This window comes from Globicephala melas, chromosome 3, assembly GCF_963455315.2.
Source record: "Globicephala melas chromosome 3, mGloMel1.2, whole genome shotgun sequence".
In the NCBI taxonomy this organism is placed as follows: Eukaryota; Metazoa; Chordata; class Mammalia; order Artiodactyla; family Delphinidae; genus Globicephala; species Globicephala melas.
In genome coordinates this window covers 168,028,060-168,051,712 of record NC_083316.1, presented here as the reverse complement: position 1 = coordinate 168,051,712, position 23,653 = coordinate 168,028,060, and the positions used below count along the sequence as shown (strand labels likewise).

Below are 23,653 nucleotides of genomic sequence, written 5' to 3'. Positions count from 1 at the left end.
CGGGTATTGCCTTGCGGCTGACAGAAAACAGGACAATTACTTGCCGTGCTCCCTGGGCAGTCCCCAGGGATGCTGCCCTGTCGCTGATCAGAGAGGACGGGGTGGGGTGGGGGTCTGTGTGAGTGCTCTTCGGGAGGGAGGACCAAGTTCAACAGGTTCGTGTGGAGGCCAACTCAGCCAAAGCAGGAAAGAGGAGGGGAGGACATACGGACACCCCTGCTGCCGTGAGGGGCCTTGCCTCATCGGCTCTGGACCTCAGTTTTCCCATCTGGAAAATGGGGCTAACAGTGGAGGGGAGATGGAGAACCTCTGATTCCACGAAGAGACCTGATGGGGGTCGAATGCCATCCCAAGCCAGGCCATATCACAGCATCCAGGCAGAAATGAGCTGTGGGGTGTGTCTCCCCTCTCTGTGCCTCAGTTTCCCCATCAGGAAAAAAATGTCACATCCTCCTGATGATCCTTCCTCCAGCTCTCTGAGTTTTTCCTATTAGAAACCCCATTTTTCAAATCAGGAAAGCAAAGCGTGGCCTGCATAGACATTGCCCAGGCCCCACTGTTCTTTGCGGGGGGCGGAGTGGGGGAGAGCTCACAACAGTGTCAGCTCTGACTTGCGTCTGGTCTTGCCTCCCCTCCAAGCCACACCCACCCTAGGGGGCTTGGAGGAGGGAATCTGAGGTTCCATCCTTCCTGACTACCCCTCTCTTACTCTTTCTATTAGGGGTCACTGAGCAAGCCCCCTTATGGGGAAAGAAAAAAAATGTGTTTGCTTTGGAACTGGCCAGCAGCTCCCTTTGCCTATCTTACTCCCCCCAGATCCGTTAGTGTCCTCGCCCCCTGACAGCTGCAGCTGCCAACAGGCAGCCAGGCCAGGCGAGACACCTCTCATTTCTGTCCCCCTCCCGGCCTCCACCCCCAGAAACCACAAAGGGACAGATGCCGAAGGCACACTCCAGGCACAGATACCATCTCCTTTCCCCTGGCCAGCTGCCCCAAACCCCTTCCCCCATCCTGCAATTAGTCCCCGGGGGAGAGGGGACGGAGAAGAGCCCTCTTGGGGGAGGGGAAGCCAGAACCCCGTCCCTTCCGTTGCAAACCCCCCTTCCTTTGGCTGCCTCAATATTCATTTTAGCCGGTGACCTCTGGAACAATTTCCACAACCCCAATCTCCTGGTCAGTTTCGCCGCCAGACCCTGGTTCAATTTCAACCCTCAATAGTGGTCACGCTCACCCCCTCTGCTGGTCAATTTCATCCCTGCTCGCGGTCAAGTCCAGCCCTCCATTTCCCGGCCAATTTCCACCTCCCCTCCCTCTCCCCCTTCCCCATCTCAACACCTCTCGCTCTCCGGAGCAAGGTCAGCCCCTGTGGGTTTCCACCTCCCGTGCTCCTCGCTCGCTCCTGCCAGCCTCGGTCCTCCGGGTCACTGTCCAGCCGCCGCGGCCTCGGCCCCCGCGACTCCCGCCCCGCATCCCCCCTCCCTCCCCGGGCAGATGCTCCCCTCCCTCCCCAGAACAGCTGAAGGTCTCAGTCACCTCCGAGGGGAGCGCAGGGGGAGGGGAGGGGAGGGGGTGGGGAAGCCTTGACGTCGCTGCCCGGGACCCGGCCCGGTACTGGTAGGGGCTGGGGCGTCCGTCTGAGAGCCCCCTCCCCAAAGTCCCACCTCCCGGGCGCGCGCCGGCGGCTGCGGGTAAAGTCTCTCCGAAAGCGTGAAGGGGGATTGGAGATTTTATTTTCCTTTGTGCCCGCGACTGGGGCCGGATCGAGGCGGCCGGGCCGGGGGCCGCGGGATTGGGGCTCCCCCCGGAGCGGCGAGGAGCGCAACAAAGGATGCGCCGCACCGGGGTCACCGTCCCCGCGGCCCAACTTTGCGCGCGGCGCCCGAGTCCCCGGGGAGCCTGCCCGCTGCGCTGAGAACCCAGGCGTCCGGGCTGAGCCAGGGCTTGGGGGCGTCCGCAGGCGGCGCTTTCCCCGCCCCCGGCCCCCAGGAAGGGATCCCGGAGCTTCCCGGAGGCAACGGGTGGCCGAGCCGTGCAAGGAGAGCGCGCTGCCCGCGGAAACTCCGCGGATGCCCCTCGCTCTGGCTGGACGACCCCGCGCTCCGCGTTCAGGGCCCTACGGGGCGCCCCCTTCCCCCGCCGTCCTTCCAGAGCCGGGCTAAGGTGCGCTTTTGCTTCTCCTCCCCCTTCCTCCCTCCTCTGTCTCCTCCTTTTCCCCCCCTTTTCCCCCTCCTCTGAGCCCAGCCAAGGGTCACACCTGATCTTTCTCCTCCTCCCTTCCTCCCTTCCTTCTCCCCCTGCTCCTCCCTGGGGACTCCGCCGAGGAAGAGGGTCCAGAAGAGGGCATGTGGGTCCTCTTCTGACAGTGGCCAGGTTTGGGGTGACACTCGCTCAAATGGCCAAGTGGCTACGAGACTACCTGAGCTTTGGCGGTCGGAGGCCCCCTCCGCAGCCGCCCACCCCCGACTACACGGACAGCGACATCCTGCGGGCCTACCGGGAACAGAAGGATCTGGACTTTGAGGACCCCTATGAGGATGCAGATGGCCGCCTAGAGACCGACTCCGCGGGGCCCGGGGACTCCAAGGGCCCTGGAGAAACCAAGTACGACTCTCCAAAGCACCGGCTCATCAAGGTGGAGGCAGTTGACATGTCCAGAGCCAAGGTCTTGCTGGGCAGCCCCCGGGAAGAGGTGCGTGGCTAAGGCCCAGAGGTTGGATGGCCCCAGGAGACTGGGTGGGGCGGCCAGGCTAGGTTTCCCCAGGACTTTGGGGAGCGTGTTTTATGTGTTACCCCAGGGAAAGACCAGGGCACCAGCCGGACACTCCCCAATCCTCCATCCGCTTCGTGGAGTTTGATATCTGCCCCTTTTCACTGCACAGCGCTGGTTGTCCTCCTCCCTCTCTGACTGGCTTTGTGCCCCTGTCCTCCTGCTCCCTGATTCCCCCCTTCTGGATCCCTCCGCACAGCTTCCCTTCCTCTTAGCAGCTGAAGGGATCTTCCTTAAACAGATCTGAGTGAGTCAGTTTCCTGCGGTCACTTAAACATCCTCACCACTACTCTCCACCCTTGCTCTCTTATTACTCCCATTTTACAGAAGTGGAAACTGAGGCTCACAGAAGAGAAGCGACTGGCCCAAGGTCACATGGCTCTAGCTTGTTAGAACTTGAACCCAAACCTGCCTCCAATGCCCATGCTTTTTTTTTTTTTTTTTGGTACTTTTCCTAGAGGATCAGGGGGTCCACCCCAAACCCTCAGTGGAGAGACAGAGAAGGCTTCAAAGAGGGTTACGGTAGGCTGTGTCAGGTAGTGGTTAATGGCACAGAGAAAGGTAGGAGGAAGCAGGGACTCGGGGAAGCAGACAACCAAGGATCAAGCGCTGCTTCTTACTTATCAGCTGTGTGACCCTGAGCAAGTCACTTGCCCTCTCTATGCCTTGGTTTTCTCATCTGTAAAATGGGGATAAGGTACTTACTGAGTGTTGGTGCTACAAGTAAATATATGTGAAGCCTTTAGAACAGTACTGGGACCTAATCATTAAAATGATTGAAGGAGGGAGGTAGGGATCTGTGTCGGGGAGAATCAGAACAGCACAGAGGAAGAGAGTAAGGGAAGCTCTATCTGCAAACACTCGCGGGTGGAAGAGGAAACTACTTGCTTGGAGGGGATGTATCAGATGACACAGAGACAGCAGGCAAGAGGTGTAGTATTGCCCAGCAGGGGTATTCAGAGCTAGGCTTGGTCCCCCTGAACCCTTGACTCCCTCCCCTTCCTTTCTGTCTCCAGTTGGAGGTCGACACCGAGTACTCGGACCCTTTTGATGCCCAACCTCACCCGTCACCCCCGGATGACGGCTACATGGAGCCCTACGATGCCCAGCGAGTCATGAGCGGTGAGTGGGCAGAGCTTGGGGGAAGGTGACAGGGTCCCAGGTGGGAGTGGGAGCTGACCAGTGTCCTTGGCCTCCCAGAACTGCCATACAGGAGGGTGCAGCTGTATGACACTCCCTATGAGGAGCAGGACCAAGATCTGGGAGATGGGCCTCCTTCAGGGTGGAAACCTCGGCAGAGCCGGCTGCCCCAGGAGGATGAACGGCCAGCAGACGAGTATGACCAGCCCTGGGAGTGGAAGAAAGACCACATCTCCAAGGCATTTGCAGGTGCTTCTCTGACCCTGACCTCTGAATGCCTGTGTCCCTCTATTTCCTGCTCTGGTCACATCCCCTGTTTCAACTTACAGAGTAAATCCGCATCACCTGTCACTTTGGTAGTTTGTTAATTCTCACTAAAGTGTGAATGACTGATAGTCATAATCTTCCCAGGAGAATCTGTAACTTCCTTGGAAACTGAAACCCCATTTATTTATTTATTTATGCTGCACCGCGTGGTTTGCGGGATTTTAGTTCCCCAACCAGGGATTGAACCCAGGCCCTCGGCAGTGAAAGTGCAGAGTCCTAACCACTGGACTGCCAGGGAATTCCCCTTTCAGAGTGCAATGGAACCTACGCATTCTGCTCAGTATAGTGCAGGAATAGGCGTTGATGTCACACTAGATCTGGGTTTGTGTCACTTGGGCAAATCCCTTTATCTCCCTGAGTCTCAGTTCCCTTACCTGTAAAATGGGGATCATTCTAGTACCTATCGAATAGGGTACTTGTAAATTGAGTTCTAAAGTGCTCAATTACACAGGAGCCATTGTGGAAGAAGGTAGCCTTTCCTGGAGTCGATTCGTAACTGAGTTGGGTAAGCTTGGATAAGTCTCTGAACCTCAGTTTCCTCTTCTGTAAAGAGGGAATAATAAGGTCAGCTTTAAGAAATAAAATAACTTGGACTTCCCTAGCGGTCCAGTGTTTAAGACTTCGTTCTTGCATTGCAGGGGGCACGGGTTCGATCCCTGGTCGGGGAACTAAGATCCCACATGCTGCATGGTGCGGCCAAAAAATATATATATAGGAAAAAAATAACTTGGACCAGGAAGAGTTGTGCGTACCCAAATCTGCCCCAGAAGTTGTATGACTGTGAGGGAACTTGGAGCTCAGTGCCTCAGTCTACCTGTCTGTATATTGAGGGTGGTTTTCTAGCTCTATGAGTTGGCCAAAATCAGGCAGAACTTCCCGCCGACCCCTCTAGCCACACCCCCTGCTCTCTGATTTATCACTCAGGGAACTGCCCACCCTTCCATGCCACCAGATTCAAGAATGACCACACCCCTTTCTTCTGAAGGCTAATTGGTTGCTCGCGTACCAATCCCGCCCCAGCCTTAAGCCCAACCCCTCCTCTTCTGGGTTCTGATAGGTTGCCCTAAGCTGGCACCGCCTTCCTACTGAAATTCCACTGGCTTGCCCCCACCCCACCCTCTTGAGATAGGCGGGACTTAACCATTTTCTCTTTAAATCTTCTCCAGTGCAATTTGACGGTCCAGAGTGGGAAAGAACCTCAGGCTCAGCCAAGGAACTCCGGAGACTCCCGCCCCGAAGCCCCCAGCCTGCAGAGCGCGTGGACCCGGCCCTGCCTCTGGAAAAACAGCCGTGAGTGGGGAAGTTGAAGATGGAGTTGAATCCCTCCCTGCCCCACACCAGCCACAGATTCCTCGGGCCAGGGGGGCTGGAGGAACTTTCACTCATTCACTTAATTCATTTCCTCAACTAATCTTCGCTGGGTGACAGCGCCTGCTGTGGGCCAGACACCCAGCTCGGTGCAAAGCAGAATCAGGTGGCGTCTCCATTCCCTCCGGCGTCAGATTCTGGGTTCAAATCCCTTCTCTATCTTTCGGCTGTGTGGCCTTGGGCAAGTCACTTAACCTCTCCAAACCTTGGGCTCAACACCTCCAAGACAGTGTCTGCCTCACACAGAATAAAAGGGGATTTCCTCCCTTCCCTTGAGTGGGGTTTATAAGCCTGAGAGCAAAGAGACATCTTTCTCACCCCCAGGAGATCTTGTGGTGAAAGTGGGAGAAGCAGGATTTTGAAGGGGTCCCAACTTTAGGCTGGGGTGAAGCTCACAAGCTGGGAGAGTCTGGGTGTTCTCTGTGTCTCTCCAGTCTAGGAGCTTCTCAGGGAACTCCCCGAGCCCCCAGAGCCCAGCCCTGTGAGTACCAGGGTGTGTTTATCACAGTCATTCCCAAACCTCTTAGGTGGGCCGTACAGAACTGCCTAATTAACACAAGCACAGGGTATTTTCTTTCAATACAAACAACTGTTTGGTGCTCATCTGTCTTTGACACTTTGCTCCCACTGCTAGCTTCTCTTTGAGCACATTAAAGAAAAATATTATGTAACAAATGGTACAGGTGGGTTGGGGATACAGGATGTGGTGAATCTCATGAAAGTGATATGCAAGTGATTCGAGTTGGGGGATTAGGGAGGGGTTGAGGACACTTGGAGACCCAGCTGAGGGAGGCTGTAAAAATCAAGGTCGGGGTATGTGCTGAATTGGAAGGAGCAGCTCCAGGTTGACCTGGGTTCAGCTCCCTCCCAGGGAGAACCTTGCCTGCCTGAAAACCAGGCTCCTCTTGAGAAATCCAAGGGAATTTGTCTCACTTGTTTGCCTGGACGTCACAAGTCCTTGAAAGAGCTGTGCCTGCATCCAGCCCCAGGACGTGTTGGAAAGGGGGATTGCCCTTCAGGAGACCTGTCCCCACCCCCTAGGTGGTTTCACGGCCCGCTGAGCCGGGCAGATGCCGAGAACCTCCTGTCGCTCTGCAAGGAAGGCAGCTACCTCGTGCGGCTCAGCGAGACCAGCCCCCAAGACTGCTCCCTATCCCTCAGGTGAGACCGCAGCCCCCTGGAGGGACAGAGGGTCTCAGGACTGCGTGCTTTCCGGAGCAGAGGGGTGTGTCTCCAGCAGCCAGTGGGCGGGACTTCCAGGGCTGATGGACAGAGCTTTCAGGCCAGGGGGTGGGGCTTATGGGACCCGTGGGCGGGGCTTCTAGGCCAGGGGGTGGGGCTTCCAGAGGGGCCACTGGCTTGGTTCCGACTGAGAATGAACACCCTGTCACTGGAGGTACGCAAGAAGATGGAGAGGAAGCCATACCGTAGATGTAGGGCTTGAGTGAGATGGGGAACCAGGGACCCTAGACTGAGGGTAACCCTAGTGAGGAGCCCAGGACAGGTAGCACAAGGTGTCAAGAGGTTTGGAGAGAAAGTGCCTTCTGTGTTCCTGGGGAGGGAACTCCACCTGGTAGGAGCTCCAGCCTGTCTTGATAGGGGACAAGCTCGGAAGGCATCCCCGCAGTGTGGAACTAGCCAAGAGCTTGACGCCAAGTGGCTGTTAATCAGAAATATTAGGGGATGCCAGCGTCGGGCTCCTGGGGGCCATGAGGGGGTGGCTTTAGGGTTGGAGAGTGTGGGCGGGTCTGGAGTGCTGGGTACCCCCTCTGACTCCTGTCTCCAGGAGCAGCCAGGGCTTCCTGCATCTGAAGTTTGCTCGGATCCGAGAGAACCAGTTCGTGCTGGGTCAGCACAGCGGCCCCTTCCCCAGCGTGCCGGAGCTGGTGCTCCATTATAGCTCCCGCCCACTGCCCGTGCAGGGCGCTGAGCATCTGGCCCTGCTGTACCCCGTGGTCTCACAGACCCCCTGACTGAGCCTCAGCCCCCCGCCCTGGGCTGTGAGGACCCAGATCAGTGGCTGCAAACGGTGGAGGTCTTCCCAGTCCTGGAGAAGGCTGGATGGAGAGAACCCCGCCCCTGCCCCTCCAGGCTCTGGGTCTTCATCAGAGCCGCCCTGCTCAGCCTCCTTCTAGGTTCTAGGGATTAGAATTGTGTCTCGAAGCCCTCCTCTGGCCTGGAAAATAAATAAGTTATTGTGTGTTTCAAGTGTCCTTTCTGGGAGGTGGGGATCTCAGCCCCTCAGAAGGAAAAGGGGAGGCAGACCCTTGGAGGGGGAAGAGCATCCCCAGCTCCTTGTTTTGGGGATGGAGCTGGGGTTGGAGCCTGAATGGCTCACAGGGAGGGACCAGAATTCAGAGAGCTGGAGACAGGCAGGGAGAGAGAGGCATGGAGGCAGATAAAACTCCGGAGACAGTGGATGGAGACCAGCAGATTAAAAAGATGGAGAAACGGAGGGGGCGAGGCTCTCAGGCCAGCCCTGCCCCCACCCTGCCCCTCCTCCTTATCCGGGGCGGGCGGGCGGGCAAGGGCTGATGCTGCAGAAAGGACATCTGTCCCCATGGAAACAGCAGAAGTGGGGGAGGGGAGCCAGGCCCAGCTGGTGTCACTTCAAGGTGACAGTCGGGCAGGAGACCCCGGGGGCTGATAAATGCCAGGAAGCCCCGATCCCCCCCCCCGCACCCAACTCCAAGCCTGCCTGGGGGAGAGATACCAGCTGGGGAGGGGGTGCGTCCAGCTCCGGGCACTGTTTTGAAGCCGGGGGCATCACTTCTCTCTGCTAATTGGACATGTCTCTCCAAGGATAAGAGGTGGAAGGCTTGCGAGTCGTCAAAGAGCCCCCTCACCACAGTGGTCCTCTGAGACCCCCCTGATGACTCCTCAGATCTCTTTAGCACTCCCAACTTGCCACACATTCTGGCTTTGGTTTCTTCATGAGCCTTTATTGGGTGTTCTTTGGGCAAGGGAGAAATCCAGCCTCATAGAAATGAGGAGGGGGCGTGTCTCAGGATGAACTGCTGAACTTCGTGATCCTCTTGGAATAAGTCACATCTTTACGTAGCTGCTGGGGGGGTGTCCTCTGTTGGTCTCTGGGGGTTCTGATTCGTCTTCCCACTTCAAAGAATCCTCTTGGCCTGGGCCAGGAGGGACTTCAACTGCAGAGATGGGGTGACTGGGCCTGGGGCTGGAGGAAGATTTGGGAGCCAGAGGCCGCTTGGGGGTGGGGGGCCAGGGGAAAGAGATCGAATAGAAGCTTTGGCCCTTCTGATTCTTGCTGGAGATGTCCAGCATCTTCCCCTACACAGGCCATGCTTCACTCTTCCTTGGGGCCCTCCGGGGCTGATATAAGGCATTGATGTAGAGTGGATTCCCTGCATTGGAAGGAGGGGGGTATGACACCAAGAGGGCAGAATCACTTAAGAGAGCCTGGCCCTCTCCAGCCCACTTTCTGGAGGCTTTGTCTATGCCTCTGAAAAACATGGGTGTAGGGGCCAGCCTTCCCCATCTATTCCCCTTCTCTGCCTCCCAGCCTCACCCTCGCTCCTTCCAAAAGGGGCAGGTATCAAAGTCAGAAGGGTCTGCGTTCCATCCTTGTCAAGAAGCTGCAGTTCCCGCCTCCGCCACGCGGGGGCGGGGTCGCCAGTGGATGGCGGTGCTCGTGGGAACCGTCCACCCTCCGAGCGGCTACCTGCGCGGTTCCTTACCTGCGTCTCTGTTCCGGCAGCGGCGGCGGCCCCAGATCCAGGCTCCCAGAGCGAAAGCGGCCACGGCCACCGCTCCAGTCACCAGCAGTGCGAAGGAGAGCCCTGGGAAGGCGGTGGGGGTTTGTGGGCGGTCTCACTGGGGGCGGGGCACGGGGGCGGGGTGGGGCGGGGCTGGAGGAGGGACACGTGGGCGGAACTCACCTGAGAAGCTCCGGTTCAGTAGCCAGGCATCTGCCGAGAAGAAACCTACGTCTCAGGGGAGCTCACCTTCGAGTCCAGCTTCCTGCACCTCTTCAGGGTAAGAGCCCCTCTACCCCGTGTGGGACCTCAGGGTTCTTGCCCCTGCCATGCTGTGTGAGTTCAGGCAGGGATTTGCTCTGAACCTGTTTCCTCTTTTGAAAAAAGGATACTAATCATTCCTATCTTGCTGGGTTATTGTGAAGTAACTGCCAACGGGATTTTCTCATCATGAGCTCCATCATCCCCACCATGAGCTGCACCACCCTTGTCATGAGCCCCATTGCTGCCATAATAGACTCCACCGTTCCCATCACAAGCCTTATCATCCCCACCCTTAGTCCCATCACCCTGAACATGAGCTCCATCATCCTCATTTTGAGCTCCACCATCTTCACCAGGAACTTTGCCAACACTACCATGAGCTCCATCATCCTGATCATGGGATCTATCGTCCTCATGGCTCCTGTTTTTTGAGCGTCTACACTGTGTCAATCCCAAGATAACTGAGCCTCAGAGAGGCTGAGTCACTTGCCTGGAGTCACACATCCAGGCAACAGCTGGGCCATGCTTTGAACAAAGGTGTTTCTCCCCTCAGCTTCCCTCTCCCTTCCCTGTTTCAGAAAGAAAGGAAAGGAAAAAAACCAAACCAAAACAAACAAAAACTTACACGGGCCTGAATTTTTGAGTCTTGCTGAATAATCAGTATCATAGACACAATAATAACCACTTATGTTTACTGAGGACTTACTATGTTCCAGACCCTGCAATAAACTCTTTAGATATAATCACTTTAAATTCACCTAATCTGATGAGGAAAGCACTATTAGCTGAATTTTGATGACTAAGGAAACAGGCACAGAAGGGTCAAGTCACTTGCCCAAGGTCACACAGCAAGTGAATGGCAGAATGGGGATGTGCTTTCAGGTCTGTATAACTGACATGAACCCCAGCCAAAGGCGCCTTCTCCTGTGATTAAGACGAGACCCAGAGCCCCCAACCCCTTCATCTTGGAGGTTCTAAAGTTGGCAGTGGTCCCAGGGTTCCAAGCAGCTGTTCAGGGATAGGAAAGCCAGCTGTGGGGAGCTGGACCTGTGCCCGCTCACTCTCGCTCCCTCACAGCTGCCAACAACTCACAGCCTGGTGCCTCTGCTACCCTGCCTCTGCTAATTGGTAATTGGCCCCCTCATCACTGGAGGGGTGGGGGGCAGGCAGGACAGCCATAACACACCGCCCTAGAGGCAGGCAGCGGGTGGGTCCTGCCAGCTGGAGACAAATGGGCGTCTCTTGGGCCTGGGAGCCCGGGTGGTACTTCATTCTGCCTGATACGGGCCAGGCATGTGCCCAAGGCCCTCGGGAACCGCCGAGAGAGAGCAGGACCCCATCGGGTCAACCTGAGTCTCCGGCCCCTATGGTTTGGCCTATAATGGGGTGTCATGCAGAGTGGGGGAAACGCATGAGGTGGGCTCTGGAGAAAGCTGGCTGCATCCCCGGCTTGTGTGTGTGGTTGGATGTGTCTTGGCCCTTGCTGAGCCTCAGCTTCATCCTCTGTAAAGTGAGACAGGTGGCTTAGCTGATCGGGAAAGTGGCTTCCAGCCTTGAGAGTCCATGCCTTTCCTTTTCGTTTATTTGTTTGGCCGCGCCACACGGTTTGCGGGATCTTAGTTCCCCGACTCACCAGGGATTGAACCCGTGCCCCCTGCAGTGGAAGCATGGAATCCTAACCCCTGGACCCCCAGGGAATTCCCGAGAGTCAATGGTTATCAATTCTGGATTCTGGAATTCTAGAATTTTCTGCTCCTATACACTTTGTGATTGCAAAATTCTAAGAGTCTCTCTGGGACTCCCCTGGTGGCCCAGTGGTTAAGAATCCATCCTGCAATGCAGGAGACACCAGTTCGATCCCTGTTCAGGGAGCTAGGATCCCACGGGTCACAGGGCAACTAAGCCCATGTGCCACAACTAGAGAGCCTGAGTGCTGCAACTGGGACTTAACACGGCCAAAATGTAAATAAATAAATATTTAGGAAAAAAGTTCTAAGAGTCTCTTTTTAAAGTCAGACCGGTTTCCCTGGTGGTGCAGTGGTTAAGAATTCACCTGCCAGTGCAGGGGACACAGGTTCGAGCCTGGTCTGGGAAGATCCCACATGCTGCAGAGCAACTAAGCCCGTGTGCCACAACTACTGAGCCTGCACTCTAGAGCCTGCAAGCCACAACTAGTGAGCCCTCGAGCCACAACTACTGAAGCCCGCATGCCTAGAGTCCCTGCTCCGCAGCAAGAGAAGCCACCACAATGAGAAGCCCACGCAACGCAACGAAGAGTAGCCCCTGCTCGGGGCAACTAGAGAAAGCCTGTGCAAGCAACAAAGACCCAACACAGCCATAAATAAATAAACAAATAGATTAATTAATTAATATTAAAAATAAGTAAATAAATAAAGTATTTAAGACTACAACTCTAAGATTCTAGAATCTTCCATTCCTTTATTTCAGTGTTTCTCAACTTTTTTCATTATCACTCCCCTAAGTAGACGTTCTAAGAACCTTAATTTGTTCCCCGATGAAATGTTAATACCACAGACATTCTGTAACTCTGTTTATGGGCTGTCTGCGTATCGATGCTTTGTACATAAAAAGAGTAAGATTTTCTTTGCTCCCAAGAACAAATTTTTGCCTGCTTAGGAGTGACAGTCCCATGCAGAACATATGCTGTAATTCTCAGAGCTTGGAATTTATGTCCCTAGGATTCTAGAACTGCAAGATTCTTTTTTTTTTTTTTTTTCGGTACGCGGACCTCTCACTGTTGTGGCCTCTCCCATTGCGGAGCACAGGCTCCGGACGCGCAGGTTCAGCGGCCATGGCTCACAGGCCCAGCCGCTCCGCGGCATGTGGGATCTTCCTGGACCGGGGCACGAACTCGTGTCCCCTGCATCGGCAGGCGGACTCTCAACCACTGCGCCACCAGGGAAGCCCTAGAACTGCAAGATTCTATCTTGTGGTTTGAGATTCTGGAATTGTCCTCGGTACAATAGAAATGTGGCCATATGTTGACCAAAAGACAAGTTCTAGATTGTTCACAGCAGCCTTATTCATAATAGCCAGAACCCAGAAGCTGCCCAAATGGTCATCAGTAGGAAATTGGAATGATTGGTGGTGATGGAGGCTGCTCTGCAGCAAGGATGAGCCACTGCTCCACACACCAACATGGAGGAATCTTCCAGACATCAGGTTGAGTGAAAGATGTCGGAGACAGAATATACTCTGTGAGTCCATTTAAGTAAAATGTGAAACCAGTTAAAATAGATTTATGCTGTTAGAGGTCAGGATGGTGGGGTGGGCATGAGGACGGCATCTGTGAGGAAGCAGATATGTGTGTTGTCATGGTGCTGGGTACCCAAGTGTGTTCAGGTTGTGAGAATCCATTGCTGTGGTTTGTACACATCCCTCTAAAATTCATATGTTGAATCCTAACCCCCAATATGATGGTAACTGGAGGTCGGGGCCTTTGGGAGGTGATTAGATCATGAGGGTAGAGCCTTGATGAATGGGATCAGTGCTCTTATAAAAGGGACCCCAGGGGACTTCCGTGATGGTCCAGTGGTTAAGACTCCACGCTTCCAGTGCAGGGGGCGCAAGTTCGATCCCTGGTTGGGGAACTAAAATCCCACATGCCGTGCGGCACGCCCAAAAAAAAAGACCCCAGAGAGCCCCCCGGCTTCTTCTTCCACGTGAGGACATAACTAGAAGGTGCAAGCTATGAAACATGAAGAGGGTTCTCACCAGAACAAAACCTTGCTGGTGCTTTGATCTTGGATTTCCAGCCTCCAGAATTCTGAGAAACAAATCTGTGGTTTATTTAAAAACACTACCCAGTCTGTAGTGTTTTGTTATAGCAGTGGCCAAACAGACTAAGACATCCATTGAGCTGGCCACTTACAGTGTGTGCATTTCTCTGTTTGTAGGATGTACTTGAATAGCGTGTTTTATGGGATGTTTTGAACCAGAATCCAGAATTATATATATTCAAGGGTTATTATAATTGTGATATCTTGGAACAGGGCTCAGCAAATATGGCCCATTGCCTGTTTTTTTCAATAAAGTTTTATTGGCATCCAGGCCTGCCCATTCCTGTAGGTATGCCTCTGGTGACTTTCATGCTGCAACGGCAGAGTGGAGTTGTTGCAACAGAGGCTGTCTAGTTTACAAACTTCTTGCATCTGCAGACTTTCTGTTCCTAGGAATCTGATTTGGAGAATTTATGTTTCTAGGAGTTTGAGATTCTACAGTTTTAAGATTTCTGGAAGTTCCAAGTCCCCAGCTTGCCCGCACATGCTCTCATACCTGTCTCCAGCAGGAGCTGTGTCCCACTGCCCTGGGCCTCCTCCAAATCAGGGATCTCCACGGTCGCACAGCACACGTAGAGCCCATTGTCATTGAGGCTCACGTGGTCCAGCTGCAGGGTGAGATTGCCAGGCGGCTGCCAGGAGAGCCGTCCCCAAGGCCCGCAGACACCCACGGTGAGACTGCCGTTGATGATGCGTGTCTGGCACAAGATGTCACCATCCTTGGTCCATTCGATGTGTAGCTGCTCCCAGGCCTGGGCCTGCACCACCTGGCAGGCCAAGGTCACCTGGCTGTCCTGCCTCACCTGCAGCAACTTGGGTGCCTGCTGCACACTCAGGCCTGTGGCTCCTTGCAGGCCTGGAGGACAGAAGAGGTGATTGAGGCCTTTCTCAGTGTGTGTGAGTGTGTGTGACTTACCGCATTAGCCAGCCCACAGGGATGAGGCAGTAAGAGTCTGAAAGCTTGCTGTCTGTGTGATCTTTGCAAGGTTCTTGCTGAGGGTCAATGGCCTCATCTGTGAAATGGGGATAAGTCTCTTGGCACTTGCGAGATTTCAAGGTGGACTGTATGACGTGTCTGGCTCTCAGCCACACACATATTGCCTTGCGTGAGCCAGACCCTGTCCTGGCCACTGTGGACACAGACACAGAGGTGACTAAGACAAAAATCCCTACCCTTGTGGAGCTGAGGGTCTGTGGGGAGAGAGACACTGGAAGTCGTGAAATGAGAATCCTGACGGAGGAAAGGAATGGGGAGTGGCAATAGGGGATAAGGATGAAGTGAGAGGATCTACTTATAGAGGATGGTCAGGGAAGGCCTCTCAGAGGAGGCGACATTTGAACAGGGATCTGAATGGTAAGACGTAGTCAGTCGTGGGAAGGAAGATATGCAGGAAGAGCACTCCAGACAGAGGGAATGGGCCGTGCAAAGGTCCTGAGGCTTGACCGTGCCTGGTAAGTTGCAGCAACAGTGAGGAGACCCTGTGGCTGGAGAAGAGCTAGCCGGCGAGAGGAAGTGGGATCCAAGAAGTCAGCAGGGATGGCTTTTTCGAGGCCTGCAGGCCATTGGGGTGGGGTGTGGTGGAGGTACAGAGGTGGGGGTGGGGAAAGAGGAGCAGCTTAGTTTTTAACCTAAGTGTGATGGGAAACCAGGGGAGCAGGGAGGAAATGTGGTCCAATTTAAGTTTTAAAAAGATCACCGTGACTGCCATGGTGAGAACAGACTATGACACAGGGAGATCAGGTGAGGCCAGGAAATGAGGGTCCAGGAGACCAGTGATGTGGGCCGGACCCTGGAAAGAAGTGGTCAGTCTGAATAGATTTTGAAAGTTGTCCCCAGAAGGACTACAAGAGGAACTGAATTGAGAGAGAGGGAAAGAGGGACAGTGGCAGATTTCCAAGGTTTAACCTGAGGGACTTTGTGAATGGTGGAGGCTTTGGGCCAAGATGGGGGACACCGAGGGAGAAGCAGGGCTGGAGGGGAAAGAGTTTGCTTTGGGCCATGAGAAGTCGGGGTGTCTGTTAGACACCCCTTCAAGTTCCCGGTCTTTGGGGTGCAGTTGTAGCTGACGCTAGAGAGAGGAGATCCAGGGAAGAGTATTCCAGGCAGAGGGAACAGCAGGTGCAAAGGCCCGGAGGTGGGATCAAGCTTGATGTGTTGGGATAAAAAAAAGAAAAAAGGGGGCTTCCCTGGTGGCGCAGTGGTTGAGAGTCCGCCTGCCGATGCGGGGGACACGGGTTCGTGCCCCGGTCCAGGAAGATCCCACATGCCGCGGAGCGGCTGGGCCTGTGAGCCATGGCCGCTGAGCCTGTGCGTCCGGAGCCTGTGCTCCGCAACGGGAGAGGCCACAACAGTGAGAGGCCCGCGTACCGCAAAAAAAAAAAAAAGAAAAAAAAAAAAGAAAAAAGGAGAGAAGAGTCAGCAGGCTGGCCATGGGGGAGAGAGGGAATGCAGAGGAGAGAGGAGATGAGAGGCCAGCGGAGCCAGGTCACGCAAGACTCATACGCAGGTCATGGTGTGAATTTTATCCTGCAGGCCCCTCTGAGGATCCTTGCTAGAACCCTCCAACCCTTGTAAAGTTCTGAGTATCAGGGAGAGAGACGGGGCCTATTTGGCAGAGCAGAGAAACTAAGGTTTCGAGGGGCCCTCTGTAGGAGGGGCAGGAAGCTGGGTGATGGGTTGCAACAGGGTGGGGGTAGAGGGGAGGGAGGCCCAAGTACTCACCCCAAAACTGTGCCAGGAGGACCAGCACCTTGCCCAGGGAACCCATTCCTGGCCCATCAGGCTCCCCTCTCCCAGCATCCTGCCAACCCCCTCCCCCTCCTACATGACAGACTTCCTGCCACAGAGACATATGTGACACTCCACCTCCACCACAGAGGTATAGGTGACACCCGGGCAGCCAGCAGACGTCTGGTGGCCACTGCTGCTTGGGGTTCCATTTCCTGTCACCTCTTGCCTCAGTTTCCCAGAAGTTTTTTTTTTTTAATCTGAAAAGCAGTATGCGTATGTGGTGGAGATCATGTGAGCGAAAATCCTTCTAAAAGACTATACAAACACACCTAGGCTGGGGGGGACACATTGAAGGGCAGGTGAGGCAAGGGGAGGGGAGGGGAGCAGGTGGCAGAGGCCTGAGCAGGGGACAGAATGGCAGAATCCCAGGCTCAGTTATTTTGCCCCCAAGGTGTCTTCCTTTGGGGTTCAGAGGAAGGGATTTCTGCTAATGGCTTTGAGTCCCACGGCAGATAGGGTGGCTCCCCTGTCCCCACAGCCTGGGGAGAAGATTGGGGGCCCAGTCGAGGGGGTTCACAAGCTCTGGACTTTCTCCCAGCCCTGCACCCATCACCCCACAGCCGGCAGTACCCACCCCGGAGGAGGAGGCAGACTCCTAGGCCTCAATGTCTCACCCCCAACCACAGTGTGACCTCCTTTTTTTCAACCAGAAAGAAGAGGGTCAGCGTTCTTGGCAGAATTGTTCCTGTCAACCACAGGGAGGCCCCTGCGGTGGCGCTCTGCCCACACTTCCCCAGGAAGTGCCTCCCAGCCTCCTCCTAGCCCTATGGATTCTGGGCAGGCAGAGAGGCTTCTGGAGGAGATGTGAGAGCCTGGGGCTTTGTGGGATGCATAGGAGTTCAGTTGTGATTTAGGGAGGGAAAGGCGGCTTTGGAAGCTGAACATCCGCTTGTGCAAACGACTTTGGCTTTTCAGTAAATGTAAGGCGTGAGTAGTTGCGGGGGGGCAGATCTCTGGGCCAGGTGGAGGTGGGTTGCAGTGGAATTCCAGTTTGAGTGGCAGCTGAGAAGTTGTGTGGGTGAGAGAGTGGGGAGACTGAGGCACTAGGAAGACTAGGGGTAGGCTCAAGGCCACACGGCAGTCGAACCCAGGCATCCTGCCTCCCAGTTCCGGGCTCTCTCCAGCTCAGACATCATTAGCAATGTCGCCTGGTACGACCCAGGCTCTGGGTCTCGGCTCTCGGCGACCCTAGCGCAAGAAGGACTACATTTCCCAGTCTGCCGCGAGGGGCGCGCCTGCGCCCTGCGGCCAGTGATGGAGCGCTGACTGGGGGCGCGGCGGCGGCGGCGAGGGCTCGGCGGGCCATTGGCTACCGGCAGCGGCAAAGGCAGCTTGGGGACTAGAAGAGCGAGTGAGACCCGCGGCCCTGGCCGGGGACGACCTGGGCTGCAGCCATGGAGGACCAGAGGGTAAGACCGGGGCGGGGCGGGGCCCGCGGCGGGGTTAGACAAGAGGAGGGGACCAGGTGATGCCGCAGCTACCTCCCCGCCCCCCCGCCCCAGCTGCTCTGCGGAGGAAGCCCCACCCCCACCGCAACCGCGCCCGGATCTAGCCCCGATTCTAGACTCGGCCCCCCCCCACTCTCGCCACGACCCCACATCATCTTGGCCTGGGTTCAGGCACATCCCCTCCATGTCCCCCTCGCCCTCCCAGTACCCCGGACCCAGCCTTGACTCCATCTCCCACGCCTTCCACCCGGATTGCGGACCAGGTGTCCCGGCCCCCGCCCCGCCCCGCCTCGGAGGACGCCCCGCCAGCTCAGCACTGGTGACCCCATCAATCCCGCGCCCCCAGGAAAAGCACCCGTCGGAGGCCTGGGTTAGGGATACAGGCCCCAGCAGCATCCCCCCACGCGGCCTCCTTCCCTCCCGCATCCCCTCTTCCAGGCCTCCTTGCCTTTCTCCACTTACCTGGCCTCTCTAACCCTCCCTCAGGTACCGTCTTTCTCCTTGCTAATCCCTTTTCCCAGCGTATCCCCTTCCCCAGATGAGCCCATGTTCTGCAGGCCTCCTTTTCCTCTGGGGTTTCTTTCCCGAAGCTAGTCCCTCGCCCTGGATCATGCCCTGCCCTCAGGATATAGGTACCTGGTTGAAGGCTTTGTGCTCAGGCAGACCTAACTGGGGCCCAGGGTCTGTCCCTTCCTGAGAAGCTCTCTCAGAGCCTCAGTTTCCTCCCCTGTGAAATGGGCACGCATAGGGTGCCTAATGCCTGCCCGCTTCCTGAGAGATGTAGGGCCAGAGCTCCGCCCAGGGCCTGCTCTTGGTGGATGCCCAAGCTCATTGGCACCGTGGCCCCCGCATCCCCTCCCTGGATGCCTGGAGGACAGAATGGGGAGCCTCAAGTCGGGGAGCCCGGCCAGGCTGAGGGGCTTACCTGTGTGCGCGCTTCCCTGGGGGCAGGAGGCTCTGCGGAAGATCATCACGACACTGGCTGTGAAAAACGAAGAGATTCAGAGTTTCATCTACTCCCTCAAGCAGATGCTGTTGAACGTGGAGGTAAGGAAGTCACCCCCCCCAGGAGGGAGGGAGGGGCAGCCATACGAGCTAATCTGCTGATGTCCATGGGACTCGCGGGCCTGGCTGCCACGGCCAGGCCTGTTTCCCCATCTGAGCACCGGCTTTGACAATCCTAGCCCTTCTGACCCCACAATGTCTCTCCAAAGGCGAACTCGGCCAAGGTGCAGGAAGACCTGGAAGCCGAGTTCCAGTCCCTCTTCTCCCTCCTGGAGGAGCTGAAGGAGGGCATGCTCATGAAAATAAAGCAAGACCGTGCCAGCCGCGCCTACGAGCTGCAGGTGTGTGTGCGGGGGGGGGGGGGGGGGGGGGGGGGGGGGGAGATGGGGGGCGGTGCTCTCCTGGAACCCCGCCCAGACGCCATCCTCCATCCCACCCCTCGCACTCAGCAGAGCCCAGCTGGCCTAAGCATCTTCCTCCAAACCTGCCCCTCCTCCCGTGCCCCTTCCCAGAGATGTCCCCAAGTGTCCCCGGTGTCCAGAGCCAGACCCTCTAGCGGTGTCGGCCACACCTCCTCTTTTTTCCTGGGGTCTTCCCAGCCTCCTCCCTGGCCATGACCTATTAATGTCCCACCCACCTGCTCTCCTTCTTAATCCCCTCTCCCATCCACCCCTCCTCTCCACGGCTGCAGCCCCACCCGTACATCTGGCTTTTCCTCCCCACCTGTCCTCACCCAGCGCTTCCAATTTCTCAGCCCTTCCCACTGGTGCCCCAGATCTGAGGGCATCACCCCTTGCCAAATACCCGCCTGTGAGTCTCCTGGGGTCTCAGATTCCAAGCTGGGGTCGCTGGAGGTTGCACCAGAACCTCCTGGGCAACCTCCTAACACCCCAGATTCCCATCCCTGGGGGATGTGGAGCCCTGGGCTTAGATGTGGCCTGGGCATGTGCATTTCTAAGGAAGGGATCCCCAGGTGGTTCTGATGCCCTGCCTGCAGAGGGCCAGCCTCCCTCTCCCACCTGCAGTTGGAGAAGGGCATGGTACCCTGCATCCCGAAGGCGGTGGGGAGCCCTGGGAGGGCTTGAGGCAGTGGAGTAAGGTGTCTCTTCTCTCGGTGCCGTGGCGCCTGCAGAACCAGCTGGCTGCCTGCACGCGAGCTCTGGAGAGCTCTGAGGAGCTTCTGGAGACGGCCAACCAGACCCTGCAGGCCACGGACCGTGGGGACTTTCCTCAGGTAGGTGCCTCGGGAGCCAGACTGGTAGGGCTGCCAGATAAAATACAGGACCCCCAGATACATTTGCATTTCAGATCAACTACGAGTAATTTTTTAGTATAAGTATGGCCCATGCAATATTTAGTCTAAGTACATCCCAAAGATCACATGGGACATACGCTAAAAAGAACAATTCATCGTGGTTGATCTGAAATTCAAATTTAAGAACAAATAAAATTTTTAGTATATCTCATGCAAATGTTTAGTATAAATATTTCCCAAGTGTTGCATGGGACATATTTACACAGAAATACATATTCATTCTTTATCTGAAATTCAGATTTAACAACGAATAATTTTTTAGTCATATGTCACGTGCGATATTTAGTATAAGTGTGTCTGAAATATTGGATGGGACCTACTTATACTAGAAAATCATTTCCTGTTTATCTGAAATGCAAACTTAACTGGGCATCCTATAAAATTTTTATTTGCTAAATCAGCCAACTGTATGTACTGGGTACTGGGTGGGAGGTGGGGGTGGGAGCCTGTCTTTGCCCCCTATCCCTTCGGGGCACAGCCAAGGTTTTCTGCCCCAGTGTTGGGGCACTTTGCCACATAGATGCCTGGCTGGGCCTCAGTCTTCCTGTCTGTATACTGGCTTTCAGACTCAGTCAACACAATTCTTTGGATTTTATTCTGTCCCTCTTTCTAGGCTGCCAAGCAAATCAAAGATGGGTAAGATGCTGGGACCTGGCTCCCACCCCATTGCCCCACCCCTGTTGTGAAGGTGGGAATGCCCAGGTGAGGGTCCCTTGGCCCAGAGCACTGGACAGGAAGAAGGGGGAGGGGGTCCCCTACACACACCTCGGAGGACTAGGCCTGGGCGTCCACCTCCTTCCCTGCAGTGTGACGATGGCCCCCGCCTTCCGGCTGTCATTGAAAGCCAAGGTCAGCGACAACATGAGTCACCTCATGGTGGACTTTGCACAGGAGCGGAGGATGCTACAGGCACTCACGTTCCTGCCTGGTGAGAGGGGAACTTGCTGGAGGGCCAAGATTGCGGGGAAATGGCCCGGGAGTCTGGGGGGCCCTGAGACAAGGCCTAGAGTAGGGCTGACAGCCATTTGTGGAAACCCCAGAAGGCCCCGCCCTGGGGAGGAGCCCTGAGAGTTCCCACCCCACGGTGGATGGAGCCATAAGTAAGCCCCACCCTGTGACAGAGCCCTGAAGAAGCCCCACCCACCAGGGGTGGAGTCCCATGGAGGCCACACCCCCAATTGGTCGCGTTCTGGAAATGTTCTTCATCTGAATGGTGGAATCCAGAGAAGGCCCAGCCATTTGTTGGTTAAACCCTGAGAAATCTCTTCCCTACCCTCCACCCTTTGAGGAGGTTCCACCCCCAGGCCCCACAACCCAGAGGGGCCCCGCCCCTAATCCTGGGATCCAGAGGACGCCCCGCCCCCAAGAAGGTCTATTATGTGGGTGGGGTTACAGCAAGGCCCGCCCCTGCAGGCACAGCGCCCTGACACCCCTCTCTGCTCTGTCCTGGGCAGTGCCTAGTGCCCCTGTGATCGACCTGGCCGAGTCCCTGGTGGCCGACAACTGTGTAACCTTGGTGTGGCGCATGCCGGACGAGGACAACAAGATTGACCACTATGTGCTGGAGTATCGGCGGACCAACTTTGAGGGCCCGCCCCGCCTCAAGGAGGACCAGCCCTGGATGGTCATCGAGGGCATCCAGCAGACAGAATATACCCTGACCGGTAAGGGCAGCTCACCCTTCCCCATCAGTCAACCTGGGGCTCATGGACGATCCTCAAGGCACGTGGGGTGTGAGAGCAGCCGGGCTGGACCAGTGGGGCGTAGCAGAAATAACAATGATGAAAACGATACTGGTGACAGCCACTGTACCACGTGTTGAGAGCTTACTACGCGCTAAGCATTTTACCCACATGTAATGGGCGTGCTTCTTATCACCATTTTACAGATGAAGGAACTGAGTGAGGTACGGGCCGAGAGGGCCTCCTCCATCCCTGTCTTATCTCTATGATCCAGCATTCGTTCATTCATTCATTCATTCATTCATTTTGACTTGATGTCTGCAGGGTACCAAGCACCATCCTTGGAGTAGTGGGGGAGCAAAGTGGGTGAAAATCCCTCCTCTGGTGCACTGGTGTTTGGGGGGCTACCCTCCCAGGATTTGGGGATTTCCTTGGCAGTTATAAGAGAGCAGAAAGCCTGGGGGAATCCGTCCAGCTGGTAGGGGAGGGTCTGATGGAAGATAAAATTAGGGGTCCCTAATGAGTTAAGAAGCCATCCTGAGCCAAGGGAAATCCTCAGGGGCGGGGAGAGTCTTGCTGACAAGATAACTATCACCACCGCTCTTGGGCTGTAATTAGCCTGCATGGTTACTAATGAGCATGCTAATTGCAGGAAAGAAAAGCCAGCAACCTGCGAGAGGGCCTGAGAAACTCTTGGCTTATCCTTTGCATGGGAATCAAAATAAACACATCCCATTTTTTCCCCCAATCTTTTTTTATTGTGGTAAAACACACATAACATAAAATTCACCATCTCAACCATTCTTAAGCGCACAGATCAGCTATTCACTGCGTTCATGATGTTGTGCTAACATCCTCCCCACCATCCATCTCCAGAACTTTTCATCTTGCAAAACTGAAACTCTGTCCCCACTAGCTTTGTTTGTTTGTTTTAACTTTTTGGCCACACCACACGGCTTGCAGGATCCTAGTTCCCCGAGCAGGGATCGAACCCACACCCTCGGCAATGAAAGCTGAGTCCTAACCGCTGGACCACCAGGGAAGTCCCCCTGTCCCCATTAGATGCTAACTCCCATTCCCCTCCCCGCGGCCCCTGGCACCCACCATTCTACTTCCAGTCCTTACGATTGTTACTACTCTAAGTGCCTAATATAGGTGGAATCACACAGTATGTCTGGCTTATGTCACTGAGCATCATGTCCTCAGGGTTCATCCACGTGGTACCCTGTGTCAGAATGTCCTTCCTTTTTTAAAGCTGAATGATAGTCCCTTGTGTGGCTTTACCCAGCTTTCTCTAGTAGTGGCAGCTTACATAACTAGAACTCAATACCAGAACCAGAACGCTGATACGGGTACCTTCTGCAGTGTTGACTCGCTTTTCCCCAGTTTTACACGCACTCATTCGTGTGTGCCTGTGTAATCCCATGTGCCATTTTATCCCATGTGTAAATCTGTGTCATCACCACCGTCATCACGGTGTAGATCTTCTCCATCACAGGCTTCTGGATGCATCCTCTTTGCCTCTCTGGCCTTTTCCAAAATCCATAGGGCAGGAACTTGAATCCCTCAAAAGACCTGCGATATTCAGGATAATGATGAATTCGCTCACCTCTGTAAAGAACCTATGTGGTTATTTGCAGTCCGCCTACTCTCTCGTTGATTGTTTGGAAGACAGGAAGGTTTGGGTTGAGTTTATAACTTATATTCCTTGACCCATCTCATCCTCATGTGAACCCTGCTCAGTGTCGGGGATATGATTGTTGGGTTGCAGAGTAGGAAACTGAGGCACGCACTGTCAAAAGTCAGATGGGTTTGTGATTCTGAAACCAAGCCTCCTGGGTGGTAGGTAGTCTTAGCTCTGGGGCAGTAGATGGCGCTGCTGAGCAAACCACCTTACTCTCAGAAAAGGGGCTCCAAGGGAGGGGGAGGCAGTCTGTGTGGGCACCTGGAGGAGGTTAACAGCCAGGCTGAGGCCCAAAAGAGAAGAGGGGGAGAACAGACTTCCAGGCAGAAGAACAGCCTGA

The 23,653-nt window shown here is 55.3% G+C and overlaps 3 protein-coding genes across 7 annotated transcripts in view; 2 read left to right on the top strand and 1 right to left on the bottom strand.

Annotated features, from left to right (window-relative positions):
- Nucleotides 1-1,330: 1,330 nt before the first annotated feature.
- Nucleotides 1,331-7,798, top strand: SHD (Src homology 2 domain containing transforming protein D). Its single transcript, XM_060297342.1, has 7 exons — nt 1,331-2,160; nt 2,364-2,689; nt 3,784-3,889; nt 3,968-4,156; nt 5,401-5,524; nt 6,644-6,763; nt 7,389-7,798. Exons 2-7 carry the CDS (start codon nt 2,393-2,395, stop codon nt 7,573-7,575), a joined length of 1,023 nt encoding a protein of 340 aa, XP_060153325.1. The 5' UTR covers nt 1,331-2,160; nt 2,364-2,392; the 3' UTR covers nt 7,576-7,798.
- Nucleotides 7,799-8,595: 797 nt separating this feature from the next.
- Nucleotides 8,596-18,923, bottom strand: TMIGD2 (transmembrane and immunoglobulin domain containing 2). 3 transcript variants are annotated; one of them, XM_060297339.1, is made up of 5 exons: nt 18,553-18,923; nt 13,885-14,244; nt 9,508-9,537; nt 9,307-9,408; nt 8,596-8,786 (listed from the first exon to the last, which is right to left on the bottom strand). In XM_060297339.1, exons 1-5 carry the CDS (start codon nt 18,596-18,598, stop codon nt 8,719-8,721), a joined length of 606 nt encoding a protein of 201 aa, XP_060153322.1. In that variant the 5' UTR covers nt 18,599-18,923; the 3' UTR covers nt 8,596-8,718. The 3 variants fall into 3 exon arrangements, with proteins under 3 accessions (XP_060153322.1, XP_060153323.1, XP_060153321.1); XM_060297340.1 differs by having other exon boundaries at nt 8,635-8,815; XM_060297338.1 differs by having other exon boundaries at nt 8,765-8,973.
- The window catches only part of FSD1 (fibronectin type III and SPRY domain containing 1), an 11,849-nt gene continuing 5,180 nt past the window's right edge, over nt 16,985-23,653 (top strand). Inside the window, exons 1-7 of one of the 3 annotated variants that reach the window (XM_060297334.1) lie at nt 16,985-17,588; nt 18,579-18,674; nt 18,842-18,973; nt 19,765-19,866; nt 20,561-20,583; nt 20,754-20,875; nt 21,402-21,611. In XM_060297334.1, coding sequence (XP_060153317.1) covers nt 17,574-17,588; nt 18,579-18,674; nt 18,842-18,973; nt 19,765-19,866; nt 20,561-20,583; nt 20,754-20,875; nt 21,402-21,611 — 700 coding nt within the window. In that variant the 5' untranslated portion in view covers nt 16,985-17,573. The remainder of the gene's footprint in view (nt 17,589-18,578; nt 18,675-18,841; nt 18,974-19,764; nt 19,867-20,560; nt 20,584-20,753; nt 20,876-21,401; nt 21,612-23,653) is intronic. The other 2 variants (XM_060297335.1, XM_030879301.2) reach the window with 2 other exon arrangements.